The sequence below is a fragment of the Pholcus phalangioides genome, unplaced genomic scaffold (genome assembly GCF_987345545.1).
Source record: "Pholcus phalangioides strain wild (caught in Gottingen) unplaced genomic scaffold, Ppha-v1.0 ptg000003l_1, whole genome shotgun sequence".
NCBI lineage: Eukaryota > Metazoa > Arthropoda > Arachnida > Araneae > Pholcidae > Pholcus > Pholcus phalangioides.
This window is the reverse complement of record NW_028301596.1, coordinates 13,831,792-13,847,535: the sequence shown is the minus strand read 5'-3', so window position 1 is coordinate 13,847,535 and position 15,744 is coordinate 13,831,792. Positions and strand designations below refer to the sequence as shown.

The 15,744-nt window shown below is 36.5% G+C and overlaps 1 protein-coding gene across 1 annotated transcript in view; it reads left to right on the top strand.

Annotated features, from left to right (window-relative positions):
- Positions 1–15,744, top strand: part of LOC149088139 (agrin-like) — a 344,527-nt gene that overhangs the window by 280,768 nt on the left and 48,015 nt on the right. The window contains exons 16-17 of the mRNA XM_089244905.1: positions 10,101–10,403; positions 14,943–15,110. Coding sequence (XP_089101031.1) covers positions 10,101–10,403; positions 14,943–15,110 — 471 coding nt within the window. The remainder of the gene's footprint in view (positions 1–10,100; positions 10,404–14,942; positions 15,111–15,744) is intronic.

The following is a 15,744-nucleotide window of genomic DNA, read 5'->3' as shown; positions in this document are numbered from 1 at the left end:
ATAATATATTTATACGTGTTTCATGAAGATCGTCTTTATGATTGCGGCGATCTGGACTGAATGAATGAACGCCAGAACTGTGCCAGTGGACTTATCCCGTTGCCGAGATCTCCTCCAGCCCAGCTTCGTGGTAGAGTATGCAACACTTTATTTTGAGTCAAAAAATAAAAAAAATTAACAAACATACATAATTTTTACAACATATTGTCCCCGGAACTGTCACGATTAATAAATTTTGTGGTGATTACAGATGAGATGAAGTTGGGAGTTGGAGAAAAGTTCAGGGTTTCGTTAAAGGATGAATGTACATTGTACATATATAAGAATGAAAGTAAATTTTAGAAGCAATTGGAGGGGGGCCTATGCCATCTTATCCTTTATCTTACACTTGTCATATTATATACATAGGATACAACGAACAAAGAACACGAAAATTTATTGTATAATATTAAATATCCATCGGAGCGAGTCATCTCGCTTAGCGCCGGGCAAATGGGTTTGATAACTTGTGTACTAGAAGCCAGAATCAGTTTTATTGCGTTGAGTTCAGTCGCTCCGGTGGATTAGATGAAAATATACAAAATAGAAATATTGTGTGAGGGAATATATATACAATTAGAGATCACCCGTGCCATCTCACTTACCACCTTATTCGGTGATCAACGTGAATACGACAATATGAGTACGCACCCTGTTATGGACATGAAATACATTAAGAACTTAAATAGAGGAGAGAGAAATACGCATATATATATATATATATATATATATATATAACTATTCATAATATATTTTCATATATATGATTACCAGGCCGAGTCGTCTTTCTCTAAACCTATTTTGGTGAGTAATGTAGGATCAGAAATGAATACTAGAGGGAACTATACCAGGGGAAAAAACAACGTATGCCCGACCGAAAATTGGAAAATTTCCAAACTACACACGTTGCTTTTTCCCTAGTATAATCTATTATTAGTTTAAATGGGGGGGGGGGGGTTGACTCTCTCTCTCTCTCACTCTCTCTCTCTCTCTCTCTCTCTTTCTGACTAAGGCTTTGGGTAAGAGCAAAAATGTCGACGTTGTTTACCTTGATTTCCAGAAGGCATTCGATCGGGTCCAACATGGCAAACTCTTGAGGCGTTTACACGAGATTGGAATGGGGGCAACTTGCTGAATTGGATAGAATCGTGGTTAAGAGATAGGTCGCAACGAGTTATGGTGAACGGGGAATTCTCTGGTTGGACAGACGTCACAAGTGGAGTTCCTCAAGGAAGTGTCCTTGGGCCCATACTTTTTTCACTTATTATCGACAAACTCGATCAGGGTATCGATGGGATTACTAGCAAATTCGCAGATGATGTGAAGCTAATGGAGGTAATCGGGAATGAAAGCGATAGGGAGTTGCTCCAGACCAACTTTAACAAGATTGCAGCATGGGCAAATGAATGGAGCATGACGTTTAGCGTAGATAAGTGCATGGTCGCTCATTTTGGTTCGAACAACCCACGGTTCTCTTACGAGTTGAATGGTGTCACTATCCCGGATGCAACTAGGGTCACCGATTTGGGAATTCTCATTGACGAGCGACTTAGGTTTTCTGAATATTGTGCAGCGGTGGTCAAAAAATCGAATAGAATGCTTGGTCTCATTTTCAAAAAGGTCTCTTCGCGTTCTCCTAAAGTCATTCTTCCGCTTTTTCGAGGCTTAGTTCGTCCTGGGCTGGAGTAGGCTGTAAGGTTTTGGAGACCATACCTACAGAGGGACATAGACTTGGCTGAAGGGGTGCAGAGAAGAGCTACGCGTGTCCTTATTGGCACACAGGGCTTGAGTTATGAAGAAAGACTTCATTTTTTGAATAAGTTTGCATTGGATGAACGCAGGTGTCGCGGAGATATGATCGAAGTGTTCAAAATTTTCAATGGGATGGATAGGATGGATCAATCGACTGCTTTTACAAGGGGACACCAGTATCGATTGGTGAGGGACAATGCAAAGCTATGGTGTCGCAGGGAATTTTTCTCTAATAGGGTTGTTAATAAATGGAAAGCTTAGGAGGTAGTAAATTGTAACACAATTGACACATTTAAAAAGAAATACGACAAACATGTTGGGGTAAATCGAGAAGCTATCCATTCTTAGAATAGACAACCATAATTATTCTTTATGGGCGTTGTATAATATTTTACCATGTGTATATATTGTTTGTAATTTGTGTTAATTGCAGTTTTAATTGGGTTGCTGTATTTTTGAAATATATGACAACCATATTTTTATGGGCACTTTTTTATCAGCCACCTCGTTGGGCATTTTTTCTGTTGTGGCGTTGTATTTGTATTTGTATTCTGAAGAGAGCGGCAACCTGGGCAGGGACCCAGACGTTTTTGGGGCCCTCTTGAGCTACGATTTTATATGCGGTAAATTTGAGGAAATGTCGACATGATATTATTACAGAATGCACAGGAATGCTGAAAATTATCTGTATAAAAAAATGAACACAACATAATTTCCCAGTATTAAAGAAAAAGAATTCCAATATAGTATTCAAAAACATTTGCCAAATCAATGTAAAAGGATTCCACAGTTGATGAATAAAAAATTCTAAATTTAATTACAAAATAATTTGAATTTCATTAAAATCCAGTATCTATGCAGGAGTACTTCAGAATAGTGAAAGCATTTAATAATTAGGAACTCCCGCTTGTTCGAAACTTCGGGCTCAGGCCCGTGGTGTACTCGTTATTACGCTGCTAATACACATAATTAATGATCAGAAATATTTGATGAAAATTTTTAAGTTGCAAATAAATCGACCGATAAATTCTGGAGTTGATAGTGTTGTTGATTTTTGGTCACGACTGAAATGGTTGAAAACCTGAAGGTTTCTGAAATTCAAAAAATTATTCAAAATCAGCCGATAGGAGACGCTTTCACAGCCATATTGAAAACAAAAAAACAATGTTAAAATCATTTTATATTTGACATTAAATGTCGTTTGAACATTTCTTTATAAGACATTTCAGCAGGACATGTGATGTTGCTCAATTCGCTGTTCATTATAAATCTTCGTCATTTGACGATGAACATCACACACAATAAAAACCTTATGTAAGTACCAGTCACAGGAAAATTCAGATATGAGCTGTTAATCGTGCACCCCCCTGCATTTTATAGGACTCTGATTTGCATGTTTCCAGTGGTTTGCTTTCGTGCTTTGACCTCTATCGACAAAATTTGAACTTTTTTTTTTTCCTACAAAAAGAAAATCACCCTTCTTGAGAGAAAAAAATAACTTTTCTGTAAAACCTCATTCAATGTTTCCAATTCCTTCAATTTTTATGGACTTGTAAACTATGCAGGACCGTAACTAGGATTTTTGCCGCCCCAACAACTTTAAAATTCGATAATTTTGTAATGGTGTTCTTTGTTCCCACCTAAAACTGCCACCCCCCTAAATTTTGCAGCCCGGGGCAGTTGCCCTACTCTAATTACGGCCCTGAAACTATGTATGAGTTTATGGGACACCCTATGCTTTATGTTCTCCATGTACGTGTTTCTGATATCTCCGCAATGATTTCTTCATCCCTCCGAACAGTATAGTAACTAAAATATTTAAGGACCCTTAATGAAAATCATCAAAAGCGCGTTCTATCAAGTATCCATCTGGAATGTTTTAAAGAGTAAATGTTTTGCGACTATTTCATAATCCTTATGATTGAAAGGCATATATTTTCCCAGAAATGTATATTCATATTTCCGTTTGTTTTATTAAACTCCGTGAAACTCTCTCCATTAAATGGAAATGGAAATCAAAAAAGGAATTGTACGGTAAATATTTTAACCTAAATGCATACATTTCTACGAATTCGATACTACAACAATCGCCGTAATAATTCCGAATACTTTTAAAAATATCTATTTTAATCGAATCTACATTCAACATCCCATTATGGACTTTTATTACCTAAATAAAATGCATTATTGAATTAATTAGTTGAATTCTCCCGTCATCCAAATAAATACGAATTATTTATCTTCGTATTATTTTAATAATATGGTCTCCAGTTGTTTATTAATTAATCAATTATAAGGTTCATTCTGCATGAACTCATAATTTATATCGAGTGTGTGGAGCCACTTGCAATTATTGGAAATGTATTAATAGCATTCGAAGTAAAGAAAACACAAAACTAATCCGTGTATATAGAGACGTAGCAAGTTTTCTCTTAATAGCCAACCTGATTGAAGTAAAGCATTTATTTTTTTTGGTGGTGATTGTGTGTTTTTTTTTTTCGTTGGTTCTCTCGGATCCTTGTTGCTTCTCATTTGCGATGGCTCACTATCTTTCCCTTCAACTAATTGCGACATCTGTTGTTTACCTCCCCGATCAATTCACCCCGGACAAAAACCCGATCGCAACAAAACCAACTTCCCAATCAGATAACAACACAACGTCGCTTTTCTCCGTTTTTACCTTTAATGAGAATTCTACCTTATTGCGCGTCCCGAACATACGTGGGAAACGAAACACCGAATATTTTCTTTTAATCGGACGTAATATGACGCTTTGGAGACGTACGTAAAACAGAATAGTGTGAAAGTAATAATTTTGTTTTTTGGCGAATGTGTTACATAATCCTTATTTTACCGGCGAAATATATCGAATTACTTTCTCGTTTCTAGGTTGTGTAATAATTTTTAATCATTATTTGTGATTTGTTTTTTCAGAGAATTCTATAATTAGTATTTGCGTATTGTTTGCGCGTATTTTTAAATCTTATAAATTTTTCTGTATATAAACAAAACATTTTCGGGAAAATCACCGAAAAAATAATTCACAGCCAACAGTTCAACATGCGTGAGTTCACTAACCGTCACTCACTCTATTACTCATCAATAGGTTGCTCACTCTATTAATCTGATTAGGTTGCTCACTCTATTAATCTGATTAGGTTGCTCACTCTATTAATCTGATTAGGTTGCTCACTCTATTAATCTGATTAGGTTGTTCACCCTATTAATCTGATTAGGTTGCTCACTCTATTAATCTTATTATGTTGCTCACTCTATAAATCTGATTAGGTCTCCCATCTATTATTTACTCATCAAGTCTCTCACTCTGCCTCACTAGTTTACTCACTCACTAGGTTGCTCATCAGGTGGGACCGTTCAGTATATATACGGTACAAGAAAGAAATATTCTATCTGATTCCAAGCACGTAGTGTTAGCGCAATCGTTCGGAATGTGAGAGGGCGATAGTTTGGATCCCCGTAGAGACCGAGCTGAAATTAGCATCCCTATACAACAGCCAGTTTTCTGAATACCTTGTATTAACAAGTGGAGAGGGCATCTTTCTCTACATACATCAAAGTGAGTTTTATCAAAAACATCCGTCTAGAAAGTTTTAAAGAGTAAATATTTTGCAATTACTTTATAAATCTTTCGAGTGAAATATTCACTTTAATAAAACCATATAGCTCCATGAAACTTTCTCCATTAATGATATGCAAAGGTCTTTCCATTTAGGAAGTCATAACGGTAAGTATATTTCAAACGAAATGCGTGCATTTCTGCGAATTTGACACTAAAATAACCGTAATAATTTCGAATATTTTAAAAAATATCCATTGCAACCGAATCTAAATTCGGCATTTCATTATGGGCTTTTATTACCTAAATAAAATGCATTAATGGATTAATTAGTTGAATTTTCCTTTCATCCAAATTCTGATACGGATTCTGCACCTTGGTATTATTTAAATAATCACGTTTCCAGTTGTTTATTAAGACATTAATTACGAGGTTCGTTCTGTGTGAATTCGTGATTTATATCGAGTGGAGGCATTTGCAATTATTATTGGAAATGTATTAATAGTATTCGAAGTAGGGAAAACACACAACTAATCCTTGTATATAGATAAGTTGCAAGTTCTCTCTCTTAATAGCAAACCTGGTTGGGAAAAGCATTTATTTTTTGGTTGTGATTGTGTGTTGTTTTTTCGTTGGTTCTCTCGGATCCTTGTTGCTTCTCATTTGCGATGGCTCACTATTTTTCCCTTCAACTAATTGTGACATCTGTTGTTTACCTCCCCGATCAATTCACCCTGGACAAAAACCCGATCGCAACAAACCAACTTCCATCAGATAACACAACATCCGTAGTCCTCTCTATCTCTTTCTCCGTTTTTTACCTTTAATGAGGATTCTATATATACCGTGTCTCGTCTTGAACGTATGTGGGAACAAAACACCGCATATTATCTTTTAATCTGACGTATCGTGACTTGAAGACTTGTATTAGTCAGGGACTCTTGTATAGTAATGATCTTCTTTTGAAAGCATGTTATAAAAGTCTTATTATAATGGCAAAAATATCAAATTACTTTCCCGTTTCCACGTTGAATTTAATGATTTTCAGTAATTATTTGCGAATTCATTTTTCACAGCTCTATCATTTGTATCCAGGTATTTTTCTGCGTATAATTTTCAGGTAAAATTCTTCGAAAGTTTCGTATATAAATCCTTACCGAAATTTCAGGTAAATATACCACTAGGATATATAATGCACACCCACGCGAAAATAACCAAAGTTAGAAAAGTTTTAGTAGAAACGCCAAGGCTTTTTACTCGTTGCAGCTTCGTGTAAGTCCCACTATGATTTTTGTTCCAAAACCAAAACTACTAACATTAAAATATACAGGGTCTTTATAATTAAAGTTCCACATTGAAATGGCTGTAAAAGGATAGCTACTGGGCAAAATGCTATCAAACTTGGTAATAGTTTACAGGAGGTCATGGGATTCTACTTTCCTCAAAAAAAAATGTAGTTCTAAAACTTACCACCAGTGGAGAACGGCGCTGTACGTAATATTGTTAAACGAAATTACACATCAAGACGTCGGTTTAAAATGTTTTTAATCCTTTCTAAAACGTATTACAAAGCATGTTCAATATGGCGTTCACCATTTTCTGAAAGCAAGTTAAATCGGAAGGGAATCGTCAAAAGTAATTGAAAAAGGCGATACACCGACATGTCCGTAACATTCCTCCCGATATGCTAAGAGCTACTGTTGAGAACGCAGTAATGCGATTTTAACTTGCTTCCAGAAAATGATGGATGCCACACTGAACATGTTTTTGTTAACATGTTTTAGAAACGATTAAAAACATTTTAAACAAATGTCTTCCTGTCTCATTTCGTTTAACAATATCGCATACAGTGCAATTCCCCTCTGGTGGTGAGTTTTTGAACTTTTTTTTTCTTTTGTGCGGAAAATTGAATCCTTTAAACTATTACCAAATTTGATAAGATTTTGTCCAGTAGTTTCGCTTTTATGGTCATTTCAAAGTGAAACTTTAATTATAAAGATCCTGTATCTAAATTTTACACGTTCGATTTATAGATTTTCTTTGAGGAATACAATTTTCTTACATTCAGAAATTATCCTAGTAATAAATTTATTTTTTTTTACTGTATTAAAATAAAATATGTTTTTTTTTTAATTTTTCATAAAAAATTATTGTAATTGTTTGAAAAGTCAATATCAAAGGAAAAATTTATATATTTCGCCTTTGATTTGAATTAGATGCAAAAGCTAAAAATGTATATTTAAAGCTGTGTAATCCGGTGGGTCTCTATTACAGGAAATTGTAGTACAGTAGAACGATGATGATAATGATGGCGCGAATTACCCTGTGATAAAAAAAGTAGAGCTGAACATAAAATTATTACACAGACAATATAAGGTTGAGAGTGGGATTTAGAATGAACTGTAAAATTTTTCTTAATTTCGAACGCTTGTTCATTCAGATACCAATAAGATATTAAACTAGAGGTGGTGTATGTATGTGTGCGCAACTCATTACAAACTAAAATATATGCTATGATTTCGAATCACATCTATGATTGCAATTATAATTTCTGTGATTGCAAATTCTGACAGACCATCATTTGATGAGACATTTTTCATTGACTTCCTTGTCAATTCCAATGCCAAAAACTTCATAACCTGTCAATCAAAAATGAAAATAACAATCAAAAAATTAATAAATCGATATCGAGCAACATAGTGAAGATTGACATGCTTACGATATTTTCCAGATATATTTGACACGTAAAGTGTCTAATATTAATTTTGGGTAGATTTACGGAAACCCGATATTTGTGGTTCGGTTATACTTAGGACATGGTGTTGACGACATCAGAGCAGAGAGGAAATAGAAAATTATTTGACATTTCCTCGGGGACTGTCAGTCAAGTTAATTAAAAGGGTTGTAATTCTTCATGCAAAATAACCTCTCCGATGAAGTACTCGAATGTATTCTTAGTAGTAAGATTTGATTGACAGAAATTCTGCATTATCTATATTTCGAGATTAATTTCTTTGTCAATGAGATTACCATTATGTAAGAATAAATTTAATAAATTAATAAGACGTATTAGAGCGATAATTTTTATGACCTAACAACCGACAGAATATGCTATATAAAAACTGCATTTATACCCTTAAAAAACTAAAAAAAATGTCGTAAAACCTAAAAATATGTTTTTGCAAAATAGGCTAAGCATATTTCCTCGAGAAAAACACGGGAAACTACAGGAAATCACCAATCATTGTAAAAAACGATACCAAAGGTACACAAGAATTGCCAGTAGTTGCTAAAATCGCCGAAAAATCGCCAAACATTCCCAAAAAAAAAAACAATGTCAAAGATGAGTAAAATTTCAAATTATTACTGAAATCGCCACTTTCGGAAATGAAGTTAAGAAAGAAAGACTTGGAGGAAAAATCACATTCTTGCTTAAGTATGCAAAATATGAAAATATGCCTTCCCAAGATCATAAAAAATGCCTTAAAAATTGCTGAAGATCATGAAAAATTTCCCTAAAATTACTGAAAATCATGGAAAAAAATGCTCTATCGACTAAAAACAGCGAAATATGTAAAATGCATGAAAAATATACAAAGTCATGTATAGAAATCTTGGTCCTAGTCATTACCAACTGAGGTGCGAGCAGTCTCGAACACCATGACACGTCTGTGGAGAGTACTCTAAACTTAACCCTCCCATTGTTGTTTTTCTTGCTACTTCTTTCAATGAAAAGCATTCTGCTTCCTCTTCCCCTTCATGCAAAGATTTACCAAAAAGTGGAAGCAATAGTATAGAGAAAACAGGAAAAGAAGAAGAGATTATATTCTTGTTAGATTATTTTTTTTTAACATTCTTGTAAGTACAGAACGGGCCGAGTACGACCAAGCTCTGTCGCTTATGCGATATAAGCTCATTGCCCCAGAGGGCATGGTCGTGATTCAGAAAATTCTGAGTTACAAGGAGAGAGAGAAAAATATATACATAGTCATATCCCGTTTTGAAGAATACCGTTATACTGAAAAAATGTCGTTTTAACGGACACTTTTCTAATCTCCCAGATAAGTTTACATAGAAACAATGCAAAAACCTGTAATTCATTTATAACGAAATTTCATTATAACGAAGTGAGATCTCCGGTCTCATGTAGTAGTTCATTATAACGGGATTCAACTGTGTGTGTGTGTGTGGGTCCCTATCATGGAATCTAAATGAAGCCTAGTCATGTATGTGCGTTCATAAGCAAAGAAAAAAGACGAGAAAAAAGATTTTTCGAGCAAAAAAACGTGTTTTCATCTACTAACACTAAAGGTTACTTTATTATCTCAAATCGACACACACACTGGGCAAGAAATGTTGTTTGGTGTTTTTTTCCATTTAACTTCGGACGTAATATTACGTCAAAACCATTGAACGGGTTAAAGGCAAAGACATATATAATACAAGTGTATTAATTGCTAAAATTTTCAACCTGCCAGTTATCATGGATGAAATTTTTTTCCTGATAAAAGGAGGAAAAATCAACAATCTACTACAGAAAATCCAGAAACATAATATCCCATGAAATGAGTGAAATTTTTCACTTTTGGGAAAATAATAGCCAAGTAATCACTCAAGTGCGTCGTATAAGCTCCACATCAACACTCTGCATCAAAATAAATTTCCCTGAAATTCTTTGAACCTCGAATTTTTCCTTCTGTGATATATATCAGCCTGCCTCTTTCATTTTCAGAATCGATATCGCAGCCGGTGACAGGCTCGTGTGATGACCTCGTGTGTCTACACGGTGCTATTTGCAAGGAAATCGACGAAGATGGCCATCATGTATCTCAATGCGTCTGCGACATGCAGCACTGCCTGCCGTCGACGATCGTCAACGACGGAAGAATCGTCCTGGAAAATGTCGATCAAAGAGTTTGTGGATCGGATGGGAATACTTACGGTTCGGATTGCCAGCTCCGTCTTTTCAGTTGCCGTTACCAGAAAGAGATAAAAGTCTCGAGTGAAGGGCCATGCAAAAGAAACGGTGGAAGAGGTGAGTTGCAAAAAAAAAAAAAAACAATTCTTGTAAATAATCGAAAACATGGGCAATATAGAAGAAGAAAAAAATATATCTCTTGGGATTTTTCCCAGCCATTCGGTTTCCATCATTTTCCTTTCACGACCACGTAATGTAGATGCCATTCCTAGGAGACGTTTTAAAAGTCATGAACTTCTCTTTTATTCCACCTCCCTGGAAAAATCCCATTGCTTTACAAAGGAACGGCTGACAATGAGATGTTTCTTCTGCGTCTCATTTTTCTTGCTGGAAACCAAAAAAAAGAGAGAGATATGCTGAGCAGCTGAATATTTTTACTCGGTTTGATTTACTTTACACGGCCATCTCTCGAAACTGTGGAAGGTTTGTTCGCTCCTATGATATTTTTTTCCTCTCTATATATATATATCAAGTGAACGAAAAGTGTTTATTTTCCTTCACGGGTCCTGCATTATCAAGGAATATAAATTTAGTGTAAACTCCGTTTTTACAGTTCCTATATTACAGTTCTCTTGTGTGCACAAGGACGGTGTGTGGGTTTATTTCAATAGTGTGGTTTGCTGCTCCAGATTCCAGCGTCTAGGAATGTCTTGCAATAGAGCCATTGAATGTCAACGTGAAGCCATGTGGTCCTGCATTAATCTAAGGCGACCACATGTGAAAATAAAATTAATGAGGAGCGATGACAGGGGAGCAAAGGGAGCTGTGAAAAAATTCAAATGGGAAGATATAAAGCTTTGAAGAGGTCTCTACAATGTATTTATGTATAAAACCCCTAATTTTTTTTTTTCGTCAGAGCTTTGCTTGTTTCGTGTTCTTGCCGGTGCTGCTATCTGTATCCCCTATTTTGAAGTCAAGATGGTAATAACTTGAATTTTCATGTTATGCTGTTGCTATATGTCAGCTGCATCGTGCTGTACGTCTCTCTGCTCTATGCGTAGAGACTTTTTCAAATGGGAGACCGGCTTGTATTTGCTCCTCGAAGTTAAAAAACCTCAGAAAACCCAGCTTCAGCCAACCACCACTCTTCCGCGGATGGTGTTCGAAACTGGGTCCTCACGATGATCCAGCAGAATTGCAGGCAGGATAACTAGGTCTATCAAATCATTAAACCACATAAAGGACGAGGTCTATACAACCAGGTCATCTCAATGCATGCCCCCCCCCCCATGCTGACATTTCCCGAGGAGGAATGGCTTATGTCCATAGGTAGCCTACGTAATGTAATGAGTAACTATGTTAATATGTAAAGTGTTACTTCCATCTGGGGGAGGGGGAGCCCGAGAATATCACTTAGTCAGGTTCATGATGTTGAAACTGCCCTGAGTAGAACCTCTCCCATGGGGTGCAAAAAAGGTTAAGAAACACTGATCTATAACAGTGGCTCTCAAATGTGGCTCTCTGAGTGAATCTATACCAGTGTGGCCATTCGGCTATCTTGTGGTTCTGAGTAATTCTAAGGGAGACCGCCGGTAAAAATAAGTACAATAGTACTCGTGACATGGGGGTAAGAGGGCCACAGTGATCTATGGGGGAAAAGTCAGATGAAGCTCTCGGGTCAAGAAAAATGTGACTTCTCTCAGAATCTATCAGAACTGCCCATAGAACCAGGACCCATGTGGGCATTATCTGAGGTCCGTAGAGAGTTCGAAACTTGGTATTTTCTTGAAACTCTGGCACTTTTTGTGGGGGGGGGGGGGGGAGCTCAGAAGAGGTAGGGTGAAACTTTCTTATTGGAAGTTAGAGGACAAAGGGATCGTAAAAAAATCAGATTTTTTATTTTATTTTGTGAAACAGTGTATTTTCTCTCTCAAAACTTGGCTATAATGTCAACAATACTGTTCAACAAAAAAAAATTCCATGTTCCCAAGGAAATTTTCAGTACAAATGTTCTAATATTTTCATCCATTACGGTATTTGTGTGTGAGCTGTCACTATCTTCATACAATGATAATTTTCCTCATAAACATCTCAACCGTCGAATAGGTATCTCCACTTCGCACTAAAAACCATTATTCGCTAATTAATAATCAATTTAAACTTCGTGTGTAAGAAAAAAAATTATTCATAAATTTTCGGCTACGTCGAGCAGTTCTTAAATGGATTTAATGACTGGTACGAGTGGGTATATATGCAAAACTTCCGAGAGAGAGAGAGAGAGAGAGAGATGTTTAGAAACTGGTAATTAAATATTAAGTAAATATTTAAAAAAAAAATCTGGTTCATTAGAGCAAATTAATGCCCAAACTCGCTTCAAATAAGCTCTTTCCAAGGAAAAACTTCTACTAAGGGTGTGTGTGCGGCTAGTAAGGCGATAGAACGTGTAATTGATAAGCAAAGAGCTAATTAACAACTCCAGCAATCACCTGTTAAAAACCCCGGAGAGAAGCTTATGGAAACCGTTAAAACATATACTTCCACATAATTACTGATTTTAATAATTTTTTTCCCCGCTGTTTTTTCGATTCATTTTTTCCACGTAATAACAAAAAAAAACACATCATTGTTTCTTTCGAGATTAATGTTCTGTTTTTGGGCTTCTATATGAATTCTTAATTTAATGTGTTCTCTGTTTTTTTTCGTGGGCTCGTGGATATTAAGATCACTTTCTTGCATCTTGATATTGATCCGGTTAGATATCGGAATTCCAGTGAAATTAGAGATGCTTCAGCAGAGAGTATGTCTGCTTTGTAACTGCTGCTTTCAAATTATTGGCGGAAGGAAATCGATGCATGCTAATTAAATCACTCCCGTTGAAAGTAAAAAATAAGTTATTTACTGGAGCTTCTCCTGTGTGAGAGTTTTTAGAGTGCGTTTGGATGGTTTGATTAATATTCATGTGCGTGTGTGCTACTATAACTAATGACCGTACACGTACACGATCTCAAATCATTTCTTCGATGTTGGGTTTTTTTTCCAGCCATTCAAGTAATACCTCGGCTGACGAACACCTTGGGTTACGAATCTTTCGGTTACTGAAGATTTTTCTATCTTGGATAACGTGGATTCGGCTAACGAACATTTTAGATGATGTGGATGCATTCGCTAACATAAAACAGCAGCGTCGTGAGCTGAATTTTAGCCCCCCATCATCAGAATTACTGGTGCTCGAATCGAATTTAATCAAGCCCACCTCGTAATCTTTTTACAAAAAATGCTCCTGCACTTATGCTTCTGGACATTTCGAAGCATTTCATAAGAAATGAAAGATTTAGCTAATTGAAAATACATTGAAAAGGAACACTGTATTCAAAACAAGACTCTTAGCATCAATCTGAACAGTCTAGGCACTCACTGGAGATTTTATCTTTCTCATCTGCAAATCCATTCACATCTCCAACAGGCACAGAAATGAGCTGACCAAATCACAAATGGATGGGACACCTACGAAATCGACTGGGTTCTGTCAACACTAGCTTCAGTAGACTAAATCTGGTGCAGGTTTTGTACTTTAGAAGGAAATAAAAACATATTTTCGTATCTCACTTTCCTGTCAATTCCAATTTATCCACTTTTGAAGCTGTTGATGTTAACCTTTGATGATTTTTTGTCTTTTTTATTGCGCTCCTTGGTGTTTTAAAAACTTATCTTGAAATTTTGGGCAGTACTTGGAACAAATCAAATGATTTTCAATAGAGACCTTTGGGAAATCTTGCTTTGGCTAACGAACGTGATACCAGAATTACTGAATTATCTCAGTTAGCTGAGGTATCACTGTACTTCGTTTCGTTTCAGAAAAAAAATATTCACTGGGATAGATAGTCTGTGACGTTATTTGTACTTCCTGGCCAAACAAGGAGTCGCAGCCTATTTTATTGCACCGAACTGTACAACATGATGTCCCTCTTCAGGAAGAGTGATCTGAATATTCTATGAATGTAGTTATTTACATATGGATTGTTCTACGATTAGAAAATGTCTGTTGCTCGCATCGTGAGGACCCGGATTTGAACCCCACCGTCTCCACAGTGTTGGTCGGCTGAAGTTGGTTTTCTGTGATTCCCAGCGTCAGGGCGAGAATGCGAGCCGATCTCCCAGTTAAAAGGTCTCACCACCGAGAGCAACAGGCCTACAACGGTATAACTATTCAGTCATCACACTTCACTCATAATCAGAAAAATTGATGACATATGGCAGAACAAGCATTACACAGTAACAAACTTCGCGTTAGGTTCGAAACACGCACACACAGAATCCAACGTGTACCAGTTCGTTAGAAGTTCTGCAGAGAAATGTGGACGAGGTGCATGTGTGGTTCAGCAGCGGTTAGAAAAAGTCTGTCCTCTGTAGCTCAATGGTAGTGCACTCACCCAGACAGTAAAGGTTGTAGGTTCGATTCCCCCCACAGAGAAATGGGACTTTTCTTTCCGAAAGTATCTTTTCGCTTTGTATCTTTTGTACTTCGTACCTAATACTCGATCTCATCAGTGACTAATATGTATAGCGAGCAATTTTCTCGAATACTAATAAACCATAAAACCATGAAATGAAAGCTCATTCGTTACACTTCAATGTCATTTCTTTCTCCTTGACCAGAGGCTCAACAAAGTCCAACACCAGGACCAGTCCGGAGATCGACCATCCAGAGAACGGCTCCAGCAGAGATATCTGAAACGAAATCCACTCGTCACATCACTCTGAACAAGAAAGAAATCCATCACTTGACCACCAGAACGACATCTGCGACTCCTGTCGCAGTTAAAGGTGAGTTGTTTGTTCTTGACTTTAACTCTTTGTCGGGTCAACCACGTCAACTTTGCCACTTTTGTTTTTCTTCTTTCAACAGCTTTATTGACTATTAACTAATTGTTGGACGAAAATTGCTTCAAAATCATCATAAAACGTTAGTCTTGATGTCTAGTTTCACAATCTGTGGAAACATGACAACTAAAGTGTACATTTATACGTCAAAAATATATAAAGCAGAGTTGGCAAAGTTACCCTGAGAGCGGGGCAACTTTGCCATCTGTGTTAAAAGTCCAATGGAAATCACCCAAAAAACAGCAGAAAGAAGATTTTTCAAACTATGGAGAAAACCTCACGCATTAGTACCGATTCTTAGTATAGAAAGGTACACAAAAATACGTATTTATAACATTAAAATCGGGAGGTTTAAAATTCACTTCAGAATTCAAATAAAAGAATTTTTTTATCAAATTTGAAACCACAGGATCGTTGGCTGTTCGTCCTGGAAGAGGAAAAAAAATACGTACTACGTATCTATAGACACAGTACAGGAGGTTTCGCTTCAGGTGGAAGAGGACAGAGCTTCAAGTTCTCGTGGTAGCACTAGGGTCAGGTGTGTAGCGCGTTGGACATGCCACGTTCAACTGTCCAT